The sequence below is a fragment of the Haliotis cracherodii genome, unplaced genomic scaffold (assembly GCF_022045235.1).
Source record: "Haliotis cracherodii isolate W230 unplaced genomic scaffold, xgHalCrac1.p SCAF_8, whole genome shotgun sequence".
NCBI classification, from domain to species: Eukaryota; Metazoa; Mollusca; class Gastropoda; order Lepetellida; family Haliotidae; genus Haliotis; species Haliotis cracherodii.
In genome coordinates, this window is record NW_027266341.1 from 33,383,924 (window position 1) to 33,405,295 (window position 21,372).

General features: G+C 41.8%; 1 protein-coding gene across 7 annotated transcripts in view; it reads left to right on the forward strand.

Moving 5' to 3' along the window:
* Positions 1–21,372, forward strand: part of LOC139450383 (calcium uptake protein 3, mitochondrial-like) — a 110,027-nt gene that overhangs the window by 81,808 nt on the left and 6,847 nt on the right. For 4 of the 7 annotated variants that reach the window (XM_071232065.1, XM_071232066.1, XM_071232067.1 and 1 more), the window contains 3 exons: positions 6,015–6,097; positions 16,562–16,642; positions 20,641–20,700. In XM_071232065.1, coding sequence (XP_071088166.1) covers positions 6,015–6,097; positions 16,562–16,642; positions 20,641–20,700 — 224 coding nt within the window. The remainder of the gene's footprint in view (positions 1–6,014; positions 6,098–16,561; positions 16,643–20,640; positions 20,701–21,372) is intronic. The other 3 variants (XM_071232070.1, XM_071232072.1, XM_071232071.1) reach the window with 2 other exon arrangements.

The window sequence follows — 21,372 nt, forward strand, 5'->3', positions numbered from 1 at the left end:
CGTGGGTGAGACAGTGCATGCACTGGTATGTTGTGAGTCTACTAATGTGTGTAGTGTGTTCGTGGGTGAGACAGTGCATGCACTGGTATGTTGTGGGTCTACTAATGTGTGTAGTGTGTTCGTGGGTGAGACAGTGCATGCACTGGTATGTTGTGAGTCTACTAATGTGTGTAGTGTGTTTGTGGGTGAGACAGTGCATTCACTGGTATGTTGTGAGTCTACTAATGTGTGTAGTGTGTTCATGGGTGAGACAGTGCATGCACTGGTATGTTGTGGGTCTACTAATGTGTGTAGTGTGTTCGTGGGTGAGACAGTGCATGCACTGGTATGTTGTGAGTCTACTAATGTGTGTAGTGTGTTCGTGGGTGAGACAGTGCATGCACTGGTATGTTGTGAGTCTACTAATGTGTGTAGTGTGTTCGTGGGTGAGACAGTGCATGCACTGGTATGTTGTGAGTCTACTAATGTGTGTAGTGTGTTCGTGGGTGAGACAGTGCATGCACTGGTATGTTGTGAGTCTACTAATGTGTGTAGTGTGTTCGTGGGTGAGACAGTGCATGCACTGGTATGTTGTGAGTCTACTAATGTGTGTAGTGTGTTCGTGGGTGAGACAGTGCATTCACTGGTATGTTGTGAGTCTACTAATGTGTGTAGTGTGTTCGTGGGTGAGACAGTGCATGCACTGGTATGTTGTGAGTCTACTAATGTGTGTAGTGTGTTCGTGGGTGAGACAGTGCATTCACTGGTATGTTGTGAGTCTACTAATGTGTGTAGTGTGTTTGTGGGTGAGACGCAAGTTATAACAGGTCATACACCAAAGTGCTTCCCTTATGATTTCTTTTCATATTGGGTATTTCTAACTGTCCAAACCACCTCTGTGGTCTAGTGGTAGAGTTTCCACCTAGAGAGAGGAAGGTCCAGGGTTCGATTGGCAGTAAGTGGTTAAAGAAGGACTGATTGGCTCACAGACAGTATACTGAGTCTGAGTGGGCTATTCATGTTAAGCAGCGGCATGGTATCTCAGTGGGCTAGCACTATAAATCGGCATCAGTCTGGACTAGTACATGCAGCCACACACACACACACACACACACACATGAATGCACGTCGCAATATAAGTGCAATAATCTTGGATGCAACATTTAAACCCATTTCACCTGTCCTCACCACGCCTAACTGTCCATATGTATTTTGTGTCCTTAAAAGTCAAAGGCTATTGTATTAAAGACTCAAATCATATGATCATGCTTCTGTAATGTGGATTCCAGGACAGGGAAGTCTACCGTACTTGTTACACAGTGCTTGTTGTAAGAAGGGCCAGTCTGGGGATTATAGGACGGCATAGTCTGCAGTAAACCATACTTGTTAGAAGGGCCAGTCTGGGGATTGTTGGACAGGGAAGTCTAAAGTAGACCGTGTTTGTTGTAAGAAGGGCCAGTCTGGGGATTATAGGATGGCATAATCTGCAGTAAACCATACTTGTAAGAAGCGCCAGTCTGGGGATTGTAGGACAGGGAAGTCTACCGTACACCGTGCTTGTTGGAAGAAGGGCCAGTCTGGGGATTATAGGACGGCATAGTCTGCAGTAAACCATACTTGTAAGAAGGGCCAATCTGGGGATTCCACGACAGTATAGTCCACTGATTACTGAAAAGCAAGTTCCAAATGAAGGAAATCCAAGGTTCAAAAACACTGAAAAAACACAGCAAGAGCCCAAAATAAATCAGTATTTTCACAAGTGACCCCAGACTGGCAACATGAAGTGTGGATGGGACATTTAGGTTACTTTCCCATTTCAATGATAGCCAGTAACAATAGCAAGATCTGAATAGGTAATTTTCTCCATCAAACATGGCATGAATGTAGTCAGCCAGCCTGCACATTGCCACCTACTAGTGCTGTCTGGGGGTGGTATTCACCTACCTATATCTGTTGTAGTCTAGTCTATGTCTACACACACACACAGTCAATAGTGCTGCTCCCTACACAGTGGTCGGTATTCAGGGGACCAGCAGTGTGGAGAACATTGGGGGGCCGGCAGACATATGTAGTTGGTATTCACAACACTGTACAATAATGGCTTTGTAGAAATGGTATTGAAAGAGAATGATATTTGTGATAGCTTTGGGAAGTCTTCACGTCTATGCTTTACAATTTTGTGTTTTGGATAATAGCTGAATTCATTTATGATAATCAATTTTTCGCATCTTTGAAACCAGGGCGGCGGCACAATTTGCTCACCTGCACAATATATATTCTTGGACATTGGTGATAAGCAATTAATCATGGTGGAGGAATGTCAGATGCTGTATGTAGCAAGTTCATGGGAAACCCAGCCAATCAGATGTTTTCACTTAGGCATGACAGGGAATAACACTTTAACAGGGTGCTACGACAGGTCTGTGATGCATATTTTACCCTTATTATACATTTGGTTGGGTGGCCTTATGGTTAAAACTTTCAAAGTTTTTGATTCCGTAACTGGTTGTAATGTGTCCATTCTGGCTATCCCTGTCCTTGATGTTGCTTAAATTAGGATGAAATTAGTCATCATCTTTAGATTAAACTACAAGAGCCAACAGCAAATGGGCCAGAGTACCTCCTTTACCTTCCAACACAGGTATGATGGTTCTGTCTCAGGCATATCCAGTCAAAATAAGTTCTAAAAAGGTTAAATTTTCTCAACGTGTCTACACCCTAAAATTGAAAATAAGACTGATCCTAATGATAGTAAAGAGTTCTCAAGGGCTGAGACTACTCCTGGAAATCTCCCCTATGGTTTGCTCCATAAACAGAGAGAGAAATATTAATTAACACACTGAGTGTGATATATGTGTCAGGTCGGGTAGTATGTCAGGCTTACTTGTCGACAGCAGCACCAGAATATCAGGATGATTTGCTGTCCCTCAGCGACCTTTCTGTGAGCCTAATGCCGTCTCCTGATGGCATCATGCTGTCAATATGCTTTTATCTCGGGGATAGTTAGAAATCAAAATGTTTCTCAGATTACGCCAGTATATGGAAGCCATTTCTGGAAAATTAGATTTGAAAGAGGAATGTGATGATGAAGAAGATGTTCCAACTTTTCTTAGATGATACATAGTGTATTGATTGTGTGAGGCTCCCGTGCCACCATGGTATCTGATGTGAGGAGCCTAGTCTAAACACACATCAGCAGTCAATTAAATGATGAAAAACCTTATCTTTATTGGTGGGAATGTGCATGAGTGCGTGGGGATAGTGTGACCTCCCACACACATCTGGGATATTCAGGGGGCAACGTGGGTAGTGGAGACTTGGAAATGTGTGAGCCTTGACAGTCATATTGTGTGATGTGTGTTGACGGGTGTGGGGATTTGTGTGTATTGACTGTCACAGAGTTTACTATTGACAGTCACAGTGAATTGTGCGCATTAACTATCACAGCGAATTACGGGTTTTATGTGTATTGAGAGTCACTGGGATTTACGTGGATTGACAGTCACAAGGAATTACGTGTGTTGACAGTAACGGGGGGATAATGTGTATTGTCAGTCATAGGGAATTACGTGTATTGACAGTCGTAGGGAATTATGTTTATTGACAGTCACAGGGAATTACGTGTATTGACAGTCACAGGGAATTACGTGTACTGACAGTCGTAGGGAATTATGTTTATTGACAGTCGCAGGGACTTACGTGTATTGACAGTCACATGGAATTACGTGGATTGACAGTCACAAGGAATTACGTGTATTGACAGTCGCAGGGAATTACGTGTATTGACAGTCACAGGGAATTACTTGTATTGACAGTCACAGGGAATTATGTGTATTGTCAGTCATAGGGAATTACGGTATTGTCAGTCATAGGGAATCATAGATTTATACTATTTCCATGAAATTACTTGTTAAAGTACCATTGTTGGCAAACTAATAGACTGACATGCGACAAGTTTATGTTTGTTTGGGTGTGATCTGACAGATTGAACCATCCATACCAATTTTAGTTAAATCTAATGACCGTCACTACAAGTCTGACCTCCTCCTGTAAAGAAACAAGTGTAGGAAATATGTATTGCAAACTGTTGTAGAAATGAAACTTGTATGAAAGAAGAATTAAATGTAGCATTATCTGCCTCCAGGTGTTTCAAGTATTTGTTGATGTTATTCTCAAAATCTTGTTTGTGACCTTCCTTGTCTGAACAATAGTAGGAAGATATTGAGGTCGTTATGTTTGTGAATTAAGACTACCTCCACTGTCTGCGACATCAGCTACTAATACGAAGCCTGAGGCTAGAAAAATTCTGATCATCGAGTTAACTCTGCTAGTAATTTTATATAGTCTATTATAAATAACAACCTGAAAAGCTACAGAGAATTATTCTTACAGCTGAGTTCGGGCAAGTGGACTCCGAGGTATTTTGTACAGACTGCCTCCATTTCACATCAGTATGAAATCTTGTATTGTCAATTTTCAGCCTGATATAAGTACCTTAACATAGAAATACGCCAATTCCACCATTTGGATGTTTGGATTTGCTGCCAACGGTATGCTTGACGTCTTGATAAAAACCTCCTCTTCAATAAACACAACTCCATGGGGAGCAAGAAACATCTCCCATAATCTTGTCTTGGAATGTTTAGTTATGGCGAATATTCTCTTTAGATTCGTGAATGTGACAGGGATCTTATCCTTGCCATGCAACATTATAGTAAACAACTTACGACTTTCTTCAACATCCAGTGTTAATTGTTCCATTATGCAACATATCTGTTGATTCTGTAAATTTGTGTGATGTCTGTTTGCCATGTTTGAGATAATAGATGGACATAGAAAATGGATAAAATGCTTGTTTGATCATAAGGACAAAATCTTGATACTGTTTGTTTGTTGTTTAACGCTGCACTCAGCAATATTCCAGCTATATGACAGCAGTCTGTAAATAATCGAGTCTAGACCAGACAAACCAGTGATCAACATCATGAGCATCGATCCACGCAATTGGGATACGATGACATGCATCAACCAAGTCAGCGAGTCTGAACACCCGATCCCGTTAGTCGCCTCTTACGGCAAGCATTGGTGGATCAGCAAGGTCTCCAGTGATTATTTATCGTCCACCACATACTAACCGAGGACATCAGTTCTCAAGCACCAAACACTTTTGATGCAACTAAATGGGCATTTGGTGGCCACAATGGATGTTGGAGGCGTTGGGCCTGATGTCAGTGACCTGCCTGCTTAACTTTCAGTGGGGGCGGTCCGGTAGCCTTGTGGTTAAAGAGTTCGCTCGTTATGCCGAAGACGCGGGTTAAATTCTCAACATGGGTACAATTTTTGAAGCCCATTTCTGGTGGCCCCCGCCGTGATATTGCAGGAATATTGCTAAAAACGGAGTAAAACCATACTCACTCACTCACTTAACATTCAGATATGGGTCTTCAGGATTCCAGGCTTGTCTCCCTATTGGGATTCAGGGTCAGAATAGGCCCCCAGTACCCCAAGCTTGTCTCCCTGTGAGGAGTCATGGTCAGAATAGGCCTCCAGTATCCCATGCTTGTCTCCCTGTGAGGAGTCATGGTCAGAATAGGCCTCTAGTATCCCAAGCTTGTCTCCCTGTGAGGAGTCAGGGTCAGAATAGGCCTCCAGTACCCCAAGCTTGTCTCCCTGTGAGGAGTCATGGTCAGAATAGGCCTCTAGTATCCCAAGCTTGTCTCCCTGTGATGATTCAGGTCAGAATAGGCCTCTAGTATCCCATGCTTGTCTCCCTGTGAGGAGTCTCTAACACACCAACCCATGCTTGCTGTAACAATGAAATGAAATGAGCATTGAGTGGTTAGAATGCATAACCTGATTGATTGTCTTCCTGTAGAGCATTGCTCAAGCTATCAACCACTAGTTTTCCTAACACTAACTTGATGTTATCTACCCCTGACCTCAGTGCAAGTGTTGTTGTTACCGTGGCTAATGTTGTGTAGGCAATTCCTTGAAAATGTTTTGAAGTGTCTGATAATGCATACTTTACATTTCAGAGCCAAGATCTGGTTTTCGTATCGCCTTCAACATGTTTGACACTGACGGTAACCAAATAGTTGACAAGAAAGAGTTTCTGGTGGTAAGTACAAGATTTGGAGCTGTAAGGAGGAGCCCATCTAATTGGTGGCCATCTCATGAAGCACCTGGAGCATCAGGGCGTGGGTGAGGGTTGTTGGGAGGTGCTTGGTGCCCATCTCATGGTGCACCTGGAGCATCAGAGGTGGGTGAGGGTTGTTGGGAGGTGCTTGGTGGCCATCTCTTGGTACACCTGGAGCATCAGAGGTGGGTGAGGATTGTTGGGAGGTGCTTGGTGGCCATCTCATGAAGCACCTAGAGCATCAGAGGTGGGTGAGGATTGTTGGGAGGTGCTTTGTGGCCATCTCTTGTTGCACCTGGAGCATCAGAGGTGGGTGAGGGTTGTTGGGAGGGGCCTAGGTGCTTTGTGGCCATCTCTTGGTGCACCCGGAGCATCAGGGCGTGGGTGAGGGTTGTTGGGAGGTGCTTGGTGGCCATCTCTTGGTGCACCTGGAGCATCAGAGGTGGGTGAGGGTTGTTGGGAGGCGCCTAGGTGCTTTGTGGCCATCTCTTGGTGCACCTGGAGCATCAGAGGTGGGTGAGGGTTGTTGGGAGGTGCTTGGTGGCCATCTCTTGGTGCACCTGGAGCATCAGAGGTGGGTGGGGTTTGTTGGGAGGTGCTTGGTGGTCATCCCTTGTTGCACCTGGAGCATCAGGGCGTGGGTGAGGGTTGTTGGGAGGTGCTTGGTGGCCATCTCTTGGTGCACCTGGAGCATCAGGGCGTGGGTGAGGGTTGTTGGGAGGTGCTTGGTGGCCATCTCTTGGTGCACCTGGAGCATCAGGGCGTGGGTGGGGGTTGTTGGGAGGTGCTTGGTGGTCATCCCTTGTTGCACCTGGAGCATCAGAGGTGGGTGAGGGTTGTTGGGAGGTGCTTGGTGGCCATCTCTTGGTGCACCTGGAGCATCAGGGCGTGGGTGGGGGTTGTTGGGAGGTGCTTGGTGGCCATCTCTTGGTGCACCTGGAGCATCAGGGCATGGATGAGGGTTGTTGGGAGGTGCTTGGTGGCCATCTCTTGGTGCACCTGGAGCATCAGGGCGTGGGTGGGGGTTGTTGGGAGGTGCTTTGTGGCCATCTCTTGGTGCACCTAGAGCATCAGGGCATGGATGGGGGTTGTTGGGAGGTGCTTGGTGGCCATCTCTTGGTGCACCTGGAGCATCAGGACGTGGGTGAGGGTTGTTGGGAGGTGCTTGGTGGCCATCTCTTGGTGCACCTGGAGCATCAGGGCGTGGGTGGGGGTTGTTTGGAGGTGCTTTGTGGCCATCTTTTGGTGCACCTGGAGCATCAGGACGTGGGTGAGGGTTGTTGGGAGGTGCTTGGTGGCCATCTCTTCGTGCACCTGGAGCATCAGGGCGTGGGTGAGGGTTGTTGGGAGGTGCTTTGTGGCCATCTCTTGTTTGCACCTGGAGCATCAGGGCGTGGGTGGGGGTTGTTGGGAGGAGACCTGGTAATTGGTGGGCATCTTGTGGGACACCTGGATCATTAAGGATAAATTAATTATATTTTGATGTCTCTAGCTTCTCTTTGTTGAGGGCATTCCATTGGCCATGTAAGGTTATTGAGGTTTCTTAGGGCAAAGAGATTTCATAGGACATAGGCTATATATGTTTTTGAGGTCATTTTTTAGTTTCTGAAAGTTTGTTGGGGTGATTTAGCTTGTCAAGTTCATGGAGTTTCAAGTAATTTTTGTTTAATTTTGTTATGATGTGGGAATTATCCAAATGTTCCAGTGACCTTAACAGCCTCTATTTATTTTGATTTATCTTAGTTTATGGTGTTCAGATTGACTATAGTCGAGACCTGTTGGATGTGATGTCATAACAGTTGTGCTGATTCTATAAACAAATATGTTACCTCAATTTTTTCATCTTTTGGGCTGAAAGCGTGGACACCAGTCTATTATTTCGAGTGTACAGTGCTGCCCCAAACATGCTGCATCGTAATGGAGTATATGGTATAAGTTTCTCTTATGTCCCCATGTTGATCGCTACACAAAATCGAGTTCAGATACATTGGTACCCCATTAGTTCAGACACCTTGCCCTCCGGATGATTACTGATGGAAAGGTCTTTATATTAAGGGGCATTACAACTTGTTAATACTTCGATAATCGTGAAGTTTGTTAATCTGGTAGATCTTGCTCGGAGCAGCACTGTTGGTAACTTCATTTTCATTAAACACTTCCGTTCCCATACTGATCATGTGTTAGTCTGTCTCTCAGACCCTAGAGAATAATTTAAAAAATTAATCCAAATCAAGTGTAGAATGATTTGGCATGTCTAGATTGCCTCCGCTCCAGATATTATGGGTTGTTCTGTGCTCCATTTGGATTATATTTTATGTTTTTGTACATATGTATCCTTAAGTAAGATAACTTTCGGGGAGATGAAATGCTAGACTACTGAATTGGTGTGCTGTGTGAGATATGAAGCAGGACTTCGCCTTTGAGTCACAGGTGCATTGGGTGGAGAAAATGTATAGAGTATTAGTATAGTCTGTGATTTTCAGTAGACTTTAATAGACTAACATGACCAGAGCATACTAGACAGAGAAGTATTTCACTGGACTTCAGACTGGTGTCCTACATGATGAACCGCAGGCCTATGATGATGATGAAGACCCCAACAACACGGGACTCGTGCTATCAATCACTGGATTGTCTGGTACATGTGGCTGGAATATTGCCGAATGTCGTGTTGGCCTTTTGTTTTAGAAAAAAAACATTGAAACTGCTGGCAAGGTTGTACATGGATGGCTGGACAGGTTGCCAGGAGGTTATTCCAGTATATAGGAGTTTCTATACGTCTTTACAGCCCACTTCCGTGAATTGTGTTCGGAATAGATACATACCCAGCACGCCATGAATTACATGCAGAATGTTATCATTCCAACAGTTTTTGACAAATGAGCTGTCCATTTAATAACAACATTGAAAGACCACGAGTCACAATATCCTCCCTATGAGGTCCCTGTCAATGGCTGTGATCATTATTTACTGCCAGGAATTAGCAAGGGTGAAAAAAAACTGTATTGTTTGGTAGTCAATTGTAATAGGTATTTGTGACTGAGACCCCCAGGTGTATCGGTGTGGGGTAGGAGGCAAATTACCTCAGCTAATTTCTTGTATTTCTGATGTTTATCTGCATAAATGTAACAGCAAGAGGTTGATAAAGAGATAGTACTCAAGGTGGGCATTTCCATGAATTTCTTTTTAAAGAAATCTTTATATTCTTGAACTTTCTGATATGTTAAGGAGTAGCAGATGTTTGTTCCCCCTGGAGGTTTGACGTGGTTCAGACACTGGTAATGCTTGGGGAACAGATATATGGTCAAAGGGGGGCAACTGTGTAAGGTTTGGCTGCCAGATACTCTCCATAATTAAGGGCATAAATTAATCATTGACCTGAATCACTGTATGAACATTAAATAAGGAATAAATCATTGGTGATTTGGTAAATGTGTATGTCACTGTGTGTTACATTGTGACATTGCCTCCCGAACAAAGTTATGCAATTACCATGGGTCACAAGTGGACAAGTAGTGATGATGTTAGGACTCACCCACTCACTCACTCACTCACTCACTCACTCTCTCACTCGGACATGCCAGAAACCTATGATTGAGGGTTCGAATCCTGGTTCGCCCCAATTATGTTTCTAGATTTGTCAGCACCATACCAGTGCTCGTGGGTTTCACCAAAGTGGTAAACGTCTGAGACCTGTATCACCCCTGCTGTCCTCCCACATTAAGCTGACACGCTTCGCTATAACTGGGATACTATTAAAAGCAGCGTAAAACCAAACTCACTCACTCACTCACTCACTCACTCACTCACTCACCTTTGTATTCTGCAGGATAATAAGTCCAAACATTTAGGTCGGTAGGTCGAAAACAATTTCAATATTTTAATATATGTTTTATGTTTCATCAAAATGTTAAAAAGATAATGGAAAAAACATGGGGGTGAAGGAGTAGGGAGAGAAACAACAATAAATATCTAGGCTGGATTCACTGTTCAATGCAATCATAGATTTCTGTAAAATATTTCATTATCAGTGGAATGAAAAAACAGTTTTTCATTTTTTTATTATTTATTTATTTTTTAAATGACAAATTTGGGAAGTCAGCACATTCATAAACCATGCGTTAAAATAAGTCTGGCCTAAGGGCACTGCTATATCAGTAGGAGAACTACAGGAATTACAGCCCTCCCCCTCCTCGGTGGCGTCCTCGCACATGTGCACGATTAATTCCGTGTCAGCAGTTTCAGTAGCCTGGATGAATAAAACAGAAGACACCAGACACAAGATACCATGTATTTACTTTGGACACATATTGCTGATGTGATCCGGGATAGAATAGGTCTTCAGCAACCCATGCTTGGCGTAAAAGGCGACTCTGCTTGTCCTAAGAGGCGACTAATGGGATCGGGTGGTCAGGCTCGCTGACTTGGTTGATGCATGCCATCGTATCCCTGTTGTGTGGATCCATGCTCATGATGTCAATCACTGGATTGTCTGGTCCAGACTCGATTATTTACTGACTGACGTCATGTAGCTGGAATATTGCTGAGTGTGGCTTTAAACAACAAACAAACAAAACAAAACCTTTACACCCTGCACCAGAATACCTTGGAGACTCTGAGCTTATATAAGACTACCAAGGTTACAAAGCTTACATCGGACTCCCATTGGATGCAGTGGCCCAAAACAACTAAGAGGAAGTCTTTGTGTCGTCTGTCCTTGTAAAATTAACATACATAAACAAATCTGTTATCGCTAGCATCCTCTTTGATGGTGTTGCGTGCCGTGATGGGGTGAGTTGGGTATGTGAGATGGCTACAAGTCAAGCTTTGTCGGTGGTCAGGACGTGTGACACGACCAGCACTCCCCACTGCCACCTCTGCGTAACCCGACCCACCAGCAACATAGAAAGGACTGTTTATTGCTGATCAATATCTTGTACCTAACAGGAAAGTGCCTTCTTGATTATTCTCAGTGATTTGTAAAACAGGGATGGATGACTTGGCTTTGGTCAGGACTGATCCACTGCTCAGGAAATATTATCGTCCGTCTTGTTTTTTTCACTGTTTTGGAGATACAATGTGAGATATAGCAACTTCTGTTGGACTGAATTGGAGAAGTATGTTCAGAATGTGGACCGTGTTGGCAGATCGCTGCGTCATATCTGTTCCGCGTCCTCCTGCCAGGTAGATAGTATGTCCTCTGGTATGTCGTCCCTTGATCCTGTTGGAATGCCAGTTAGTTTCCCTGACTGCTGATCCACAAGGATCAGGCTAGATCTGATAAACAATAAACGTTTGTCCTGATGTGAAATACGAGCTTGTTGTCCACTAAATAACGTGTGACAGTAACTGTTATGCCCTTTATCACTGATGACCCTTGCCACTTTCAGGCTAACTTACAACAAGAGGTACATGTGACAGTAGTGGAGACAGTTCGTGGGTTTGTGAAAGTCTAAGGGAGGCAACTCTTGCAAGCTGTATGATGATTCCCTCTTGCGTTTTAATGATTTCAGACCTGAAGAATCAATTAATCAAGACCCAGAGAATCAATGAATCCATAATCAATCAATGTGGTCCTTTTTGAGGAGTTGTAAACGATGCTGAATTTCAAGCATAGATACCAGGAGTTAAATGCATCCAGACAACAGGTCATTTTGAAAAAAAATAATATATTTTTCATTGCTATTATTAGGGCACAAAAAAAAACTTTTCTCAGAATGCAGACCATATCAAACCCTAAATTAGGATGAAATCTTGCATTGAAATTGTTGGGTCATAATTTTTCTTTATTTCTTCTGTGTTTTTAGTGTTTGTTTGCAGACATCCATGTGGAATGTTTTTTGGTTGGTTTGTTGCTTAATGCCGTACTCAGCAATATTTCAGCTATATGACGATGGCCTGTCAATAGTCAAGACTGGACCAGACAAACCAGTGATCGATATTGTGAGCAATATGTATTATGAGTGGTATGATGACACTCAATCAGCCAAGTGCCCAAGCCTAAAAATTCCAAACCATGTGATGTGATTTGAACCACGGATCACCTGATCCGAAGTCGGGCACCTTGTCCATATCACCAAAGAGATTACCTTTTCAAATGTCTATGTAAAGCTGAAAAATCAGAGGCTGCAAAGGGTGTTTCAGTTGTGGGCTGACATTCAACTGCAGACAAGGACAACATGAAGTGATGATGATGATGATGATGATGATGATGATGATGATGGAGGAAGTAAATTTAGATACAAATGTAGATGTAGACTAATGGTGCTTAACACCACCGACCGGCTACATTAGTAACACTGAACAATAATGCCAGAAGCAACATTAAACCCATTTTGTTCACTGATTCAAGTGTCCTAGGTTGTGTGATATGTCCTTCTGTTGAAGTCTACATGCAAGGGGAATAACTGACAGCTATGACAGTATACATCAAGCAGTATCCCTAGGTTGTGTGATATGTCCTGTTGAAGTCTACATGCAAGGGGAATAACTGACAGCTATGACAGTATACATCAAGCAGTATCCTAGGTTGTGTGATATGTCCTTCTGTTGAAGTCTACATGCAAGGGGAATAACTCTGTCAGATATGGCAGTATACATCAAGCAGTATCCTAGGTTGTGTGATATGTCCTTCTGTTGAAGTCTATGTGCAAGGGGAATAACTCCGTCAGATATGGCAGTATACATCAAGCAGTATCCTAGGTTGTGTGATATGTCCTTCTGTTGAAGTCTACATGCAAGGGGAATAACTCCGTCAGATATGGCAGTATACATCAAGCAGTATCCCCAGGTTGTGTGATATGTCCTTCTGTTGAAGTCTACATGCAAGGGGAATAACTGACAGCTATGACAGTATACATCAAGCAGTATCCTAGGTTGTGTGATATGTCCTTCTGTTGAAGTCTACATGCAAAGGGAATAACTCCGTCAGATATGGCAGTATACATCAAGCAGTATCCTAGGTTGTGTGATATGTCCTTCTGTTGAAGTGTACATGCAAGGGGAATAACTCTGTCAGATATGGCAGTATACATCAAGCAGTATCCCAGGTTGTGTGATATGTCCTTCTGTTGAAGTCTATGTGCAAGGGGAATAACTCCGTCAGATATGGCAGTATACATCAAGCAGTATCCTAGGTTGTGTGATATGTCCTTCTGTTGAAGTCTACATGCAAGGGGAATAACTCCGTCAGATATGGCAGTATACATCAAGCAGTATCCCTAGGTTGTGTGATATGTCCTTCTGTTGAAGTCTACATGCAAGGGGAATAACTGACAGCTATGACAGTATACATCAAGCAGTATCCTAGGTTGTGTGATATGTCCTTCTGTTGAAGTCTACATGCAAAGGGAATAACTCCGTCAGATATGGCAGTATACATCAAGCAGTATCCTAGGTTGTGTGATATGTCCTTCTGTTGAAGTGTACATGCAAGGGGAATAACTCTGTCAGATATGGCAGTATACATCAAGCAGTATCCCAGGTTGTGTGATATGTCCTTCTGTTGAAGTCTATGTGCAAGGGGAATAACTCCGTCAGATATGGCAGTATACATCAAGCAGTATCCTAGGTTGTGTGATATGTCCTTCTGTTGAAGTCTACATGCAAGGGGAATAACTCCGTCAGATATGGCAGTATACATCAAGCAGTATCCCTAGGTTGTGTGATATGTCCTTCTGTTGAAGTCTACATGCAAGGGGAATAACTGACAGCTATGACAGTATACATCAAGCAGTATCCTAGGTTGTGTGATATGTCCTTCTGTTGAAGTCTACATGCAAAGGGAATAACTCCGTCAGATATGGCAGTATACATCAAGCAGTATCCTAGGTTGTGTGATATGTCCTTCTGTTGAAGTCTACATGCAAGGGGAATAACTCTGTCAGATATGGCAGTATACATCAAGCAGTATCCCCAGGTTGTGTGATATGTCCTTCTGTTGAAGTCTACATGCAAGGGGAATAACTCCGTCAGATATGGCAGTATACATCAAGCAGTATCCCTAGGTTGTGTGATATGTCCTCCTGTTGAAGTCTACATGCAAGGGGAATAACTCCGTCAGATATGGCAGTATACATCAAGCAGTATCCCTAGGTTGTGTGATATGTCCTTCTGTTGAAGTCTACATGCAAAGGGAATAACTCCGTCAGATATGGCAGTATACATCAAGCAGTATCCTAGGTTGTGTGATATGTCCTTCTGTTGTAGTCTACATGGAAAGGGAAGTATTGCAGTTAGTTTGTAATAATGATTCTGTGGCATAGTCTTTTGAATCTGCATGCAAGGGAAATAACTTATGATATACAAGTCAGTAGACATCAAGCTGTACATAGGTTGTGTGATATATATGTCCTCTTGATGTTTACATTCAAGGGAATAACTCTGTGATTGTAATACACTGTAGAGCCTCAATCACCAATCCTCTAGAAGAGAGACTGTAAGACACATGATACCAGTACCTGACAGAGCCATCATCTAGTGTTTTTGTTGTTTAACGCCGCACTCGGCAATATCCAATACGACAGCAGCTTGTAAATAATCAAGTCTGGACGAGACAATCTCTCAGTTGCAGGTTAAGATGTTGAGATTTTTTGTTGACAGGTCTTCAGGAATACATCAAGAGGCTTGACTCCACCACTCTGAGTTTCTGCCCCCTTAACAAGTGTTTTTGAGGTTTTATTTCAGCCCTGCATATAAACTTGTACCAGAATAATACCTTCCTTTACATAAACACTGAAGCCTGCCCCCTGTCCAATGTGGTACTTGTCCTTGGTTTACACCTGATTGAGTTCTCACCAAACCTAAAGGGACAACGTGTCTGTGTATACATGTAACTGGAACATGGTAGACTGGGTCTAGTCTCTGTTGGAGTGTTCTTCCTTGATACAATGATACTACTTGTATAAGCCAGCTGTCTCCAGGCAGAGCCACTTACACACTATGTACTAGATCAGCGTTTTATACAAATAGCCACACTCTAGCCAGGAAAACACACTTTGCAGACAATATTTTCTTGTTTGGTAATTCATTTTTATTTATTTTGGGGGCGCAGGGGGGGATTAATTTTTTTTTTTAGTTGGTTTACTGAACTTTGTTTTGTTCTTGTAATAATAGATGCAGCGTTAAACTTGAACTCACTCACTCACTCACTCTTACAATGATGGTGGTTGAAAATATGGAAATATTATATGTAAATGACCATCGGTTAATTTCCTGAATTTATGCCCATTTTTCATGGCTTAACGACTGCCCAACAGGATTTGTCATATCTGAGGGCTGTAAATCAACATGGCTTCAAACTTTGCGGTAAACACTTAGCTCTGAATTACAATTTTCGCAATGAATACTCTTTTCAACACAAAGTGATATTGCATGTTAACTTCAGTTTTGTTTCTTTTTTATTGCATTTGAGTCGGTGTTTAAATATTATCCCGAAAGTCATTTTAATATTATTTTCATTTTGCTATTTTTCATTCAGTAAATCCGTAAATAACAACAATGAAATTAATCTCCTCTGTTGTATCGTGAGATGTAAGAAATTAAAGAATTAAAATTCATTATATCTTGATACAAAGGGACATAACTCCATTCTACGTTCTTCAGGAAATTTGGCAATTGAGACGGTATCAGTTGGAAGAAGACTGTCCAGATTAGCAGGGTTTGACTGTACAGAGACTACGACCCAGTCTAGTTGCATCAGTTCAGGACACTGTCCGGTATACAGAGACTACGACCCAGTCTAGTTGCACCAGTTCGGGACACTGTCTGGTATACAGAGACTATGACCCAGTCTAGTTGCACCAGTTCGGGACACTGTCCGGTATAAAGAGACTATGACCCAGTCTAGTTGCACCAGTTCGGGACACTGTCCCGTATACAGAGACTACAACCCAGTCTAGTTGCACCAGTTCAGGACACTGTCCGACACACAAGTCTGCACAGATCACGCATGGGTTACAATGATCAGAGTCTGTCATGGTACAGAATACATCACCGGGGCAGTGGTGCCGGCCATGTCTTACCGTTTCTCCTCCATCACATAGAATATATTTTCTGTTCAAGCTCTGCATGTAAATGGTGCCAAGATTTTGTCTGTCTGAAGTGTCTTTCGTTCCAAGGAGGCATTTCTCTGTTACATGTTGTATTGCACTCTGACAACATTCAACAATGATTTATCACATTCTTGACAGTGTCTCACTGTAATGTTTTTGTCCTTTTTAATATTTTTGTATCTCATTTTATATGACCAAGGTAAATTCATGTCAAGTGTGTAGTTATATTTGGTCAGTGTTTTCTATAATTTTTGGATATTTTTGTAAGTGATTTTGATGGCTCATTAATGCTATGTTGGATGCGAGCCTGTTTTTCAGTATGACCCTGAGGTTTTCGGAGGGTGAAGGTATCAGTATTTTTTTTTCACAATGTCTTTCATCTCTTTCTTTTCAGTTGGAATCTTTCTTCATTCTTCCCCCTCATGAGCGAAAGTTTGTACCTCGGGAAAGACAAAGACTACAGACAATGTTAGCTGTACGTCTCCCTAGTCACTACTGTTCCCAGAATCACAACACGCAATCTAGGTCACATTTATCACGGTCTGGGTCCTAAACCTTCATTAAGGAAAATTATTACAAGCCACTAATATTCTTAATATGAATTCCCTAATGTAAAAGAAGACAGGAATCATTAAATGTGATTATATGAATCACAATAATAATTGATCCTTGATATTATTATCCCTTCTTATGTAATAAGTAATTGAAACCCTGGTAATTGTATATATATAAAGTTCTAATGAGTCTTGTTGAACTTTGATGTACAGAGCTAAACAAGATTTCCTTCACCATCAGCTCTCAGGGCTAGACTAGAGTCCTGCAGCGTCAGGGTTCATGTAGACTTTTTTGTTAATTAGTGTCACCCAGTATAGCATCATCACCTCTTTATCAGTTTCGCCTCTCCCCACGGTACCGACCTATTGCTTCCCCCCTCATCCCCCCCTGCATGTGCATGTGCATTGTGTGCTGCATGTTGTGACACGTTTGGTTGCTTGGTATTTAGACTGGGACTTTGCAGTGCTTGCCAGTCTTTGCTAGACCCTTTGCCTGGTGTGTTCTGTTGCCTGCAATGCTTGTTTATGTTTTGTTCTTAACCACTTAACAGTGATGCGTTTCCTGTTTAATTGACCCACTACACATCTGTGTGTTTTAATTGACCAGGGCCCACTTGCACAAAGCGATTTTAGCGCTAAGATGATGGTAACTCCCATACTTTAACATGGGCTTACAATAGTCTTAGCGCTAAGATCGCTTTGTGCATGTGGGCCCTGGATTAACAAATCCATAACCCAACAGCATGTCTGAAACTGCTTACCGTGGAGACCACCGGAGTGTGACTGTATACAGATATATACCGTGTATACAGACTCTCCACTAGGTGTATATGTCAGAGACCCTCAACATAGGTGTATAGATCTATGTCAAGATCCCTCTGCTTGGGGTTATATATCAACGACTCCTTGCTAGGTATATATTGATTCTGCTAGGTTTATATGTCAACAACTTTTCTATAGGAATATATCTCAACGACTCTCTGCTAGGTGTATACATCAACGACTCTGTACTAGGTGTATATATCGACTCTCTGCAAGGTGTATATATCAATGACTTTTCTAAAGGTATATATGTCAATGTCTCTCCGCTAGGGGTAATATATCAATGACTATATGCTAGGTATATATATCCACTACTCTCTGGTAAGGGTATATATCAATGACTATCTGCTGGGTATATATATCCATGACTCTCTGCTAAGGGTATATATCAATGACTATCTGCTGGGTATATATATCCACGACTCTCTGCTAAGGGTATATATCAATGACTATCTGCTAGGTATATATATCCAGGACTCTCTGCTAGGTGTATATATCAATGACTTTTCTAAAGGGATATATTGACCCCACTAGGTCTATATGTCAACAACTTCTCACTAAGTGTATATATCAACAATTCTGCCAAGGTGTGCATGTCAGCGACTTTTCACTAGGTGAATATATCAACAACTCTGCCAGATGTATGTATCAACGACTCTGCTGGGGATAATTCTCATTGACCCTCAGCAAGGTGTATATAATAACCACTGTATGCAAGGCATGCTAATATCAATGACTATCAGATAGTGGGCATATATATATATATAAACACAACTCGCAGCTAGGTGTTCTACATCGCTGTTCTCAGCTACGATTCATATATCCATGAGTCTGCTAGGTGTTTTTATCCAACTCGCGAGATACAACTCGCAGCTTGGTGTTCTACATCGCTGCTGTCAGCTACGATTCATATATCCATGAGTCTGCTAGGTGTTTTTATCCAACTCGCGAGATACAACTCGCAGCTTGGTGTTCTACATCGCTGCTGTCAGCTACGATTCATATATCCATGAGTCTGCTAGGTGTTTTTATCCAACTCGCGAGATACAACTCGCAGCTTGGTGTTCTACATCGCTGCTGTCAGCTACGATTCATATATCCATGAGTCTGCTAGGTGTTTTTATCCAACTCGCGAGATACAACTCGCAGCTAGGTGTTCTACATCGCTGCTGTCAGCTACGATTCATATATCCATGAGTCTGCTAGGTGTTTTTATCCATGACCCTCCGATGTTAATATCACCTCTCTCAGCTAGGCATGTACGCATCACAAGCTCTCACTGAGGAATATTCTCTACAACCTGCTTCAGCATGGGTAGAAAACTGCCAGGAACTCCCTCCGCAGGAGTTCTATTTCTTCCATTTCTCAGTCTAGATGAATTTGAACCATGTTCAACGATGTATGTTTCACGTGTTGATTGACATGGATTGTTCCTTGCTGTCATCACTGGGTCAGTCACTTGTCACTGAGCCATCGATTGTGTCGATCATGTCATTGATTGCTTCGTTGACAACTGACAGTTCTAGGCCGTTTGTCATGTTAAGTCATATGTGACAGGTAAGTCGTCCATGGCCAGAGTGTAGAGTTATGAAATTATGACAGATACTATAGCATTGGAATGTTGGATTTCAGGAATACCTGTCGATAGTATGAAGAATGTGACAGAAACGTGTGGTTATGAATGCATATCTTGGAGAACTAGCTGATCATTAGTGATCTGACAGAGACCGTATAGTTTGCATGGAAACCTGTAATATCAGATGTTGATTATTTATTACCCGTGTACACACCCATCAGAATCATGCATCAATTGCTCACGGATTGTCACACCTAGTTTTCTGCCATTGGAGAAGGCATTCATATTAGGACTCAAAATCTCAAAATTATAACTCTCGGAAGGATAAATATATGAAGTCACGTTAAAGGTGTCGATCATTTGTTGGACACTGATGAAGTAGATGATCGAAGTCCATCTTTGGTGTATGTGTGCCAGTGAATTAACCTTTGTAGTGAATATTGTACAACATGTTCGTGAAATAATACACTGTGGATTTCAGCTATTACATTTGGTTTGGTATATTGTTTTGTAAGAATGGGCTGCATATTATAGCTATGCATTATCATATTTTGCAATATTATTGGATGTAATGGCCAGCTTTTGGATAGCAGTGTATGGAGACGATCTAACACATAATTGACTGCATAATGGTAACATTGTGGGATATTTGGATATTATATCTTTTTACTTGATTTTTAAGATATTGCAAAGTACTAACTCATTTTGTTCACTGGCTGGGATTTTAAAACTTGACTTTTAATATTTTTTATGTGTATCATCTACACCATACAAGTAACTTCCGTGTCGTTGAAATCACACTGTTAGCTTAGTCTTGTGGGTTAAGTTAAAATCAACCTTACCTGAAATTTACACTTAAAATATGTTCCAAATATGAAATTTCAAACAACATTCAGGGATAGAACGCTAAATGACTTCAGAAAATTTAGAAACAAGAAAAACCTGAAAAAATAGTTTGAAGTACTGTTTTTTTGTGTGTGTGTGAGACTCAATCAGGTTCAAAGTCAAATCAAACATTGGACGTATGAACAAAAGTTGTGTCAAGCTGAGTTGAAATACCATTTTTGAGACATGTATTGACCAACAGATGTACTTTTCTGTTTCTCTTGAAGTCAATAAAGTTGAAAGGAACATTGTCGCATATCCTGAAGTGTTTTCAACTTTACCGCTAATTTGCCCAAAATTTGCATTTGACTTAAACACAAAAATTCAGTCGCTTATTAGTGAGTGGGATTCTCGAAAAATGTCCTAACTTTATGATTCATATTTACCAACATTTTCCCTCCCCTGATCATGCTTTTGACATGATCTACAAAACTACACCAGAATTTGCCACAGAAATAGGATTTTCAGTGTGAAACACACAGTGTAGGTGCGATGATACTTGATGGATTATAAGCTGGCTGTGTACCAGGTAAGTGATGGACAGCTATGTATTTTTGACATGTAATTGACATGTAATAGACATGCCATCTACGTGCCGAGTGTGACAGGTCATGTGATATTGCCCGACTATTGCAGCTGGAGCGAGTGTTTAGCAAGCAGCCTGACTCTGAGGATGGCGAGGGAAGGAAGATGGAAGTAGGTGGCGCCACTGTCTAACAAACTCTGACATAGTAATGCATGCTGTTTTGCATACATACCTCCAGTATAATATAAGTTTGATATTTTTGTATTAGTCGGTTCTTTTTAATACATTTTGGCATATACAGTATGCCTGGATTATGAAATTCAAGTGTATGCCATTTCAAGGATCTTATTTACCTGTAGATTTCAGTTATGTTGTATGAGTAATTTTAAGTAAAGTTTTATTTCTCTAGCAATATTTATGTAGAATTCTGAATGTTCCTCAATGTTATTCATAAGTTTAGTTCGATTTATGTTTTAAACGTGACGAAGATTAGCTACATTTTGAATTAGATGTCAAAGAACTGATCAAAGTAGCAATATGCCGTCAATATTATGATCAAAACATTTTCTTTGTCTGATGACATAAATATTAGTTCCATTTATCACATCAATATTCCTTAAAAATCGAAAACAAGAAAGTTTTGTTTGACCTTATCTTACTTGGTTTCCACATTACCCTTCCACTTAAGATGAAGAACCATCTGTAAAAGGCTTTGATCCTGGCCTCTGTGGGCTACATACAAGGCTGCAGGGTTAGAAATTGGCATTATAGTCCTTGCCAATCTGCCCTATAGTTAAGGTATCATAAGGACTAGTAGATATTTGCCATTTCTAAGGGTTTTG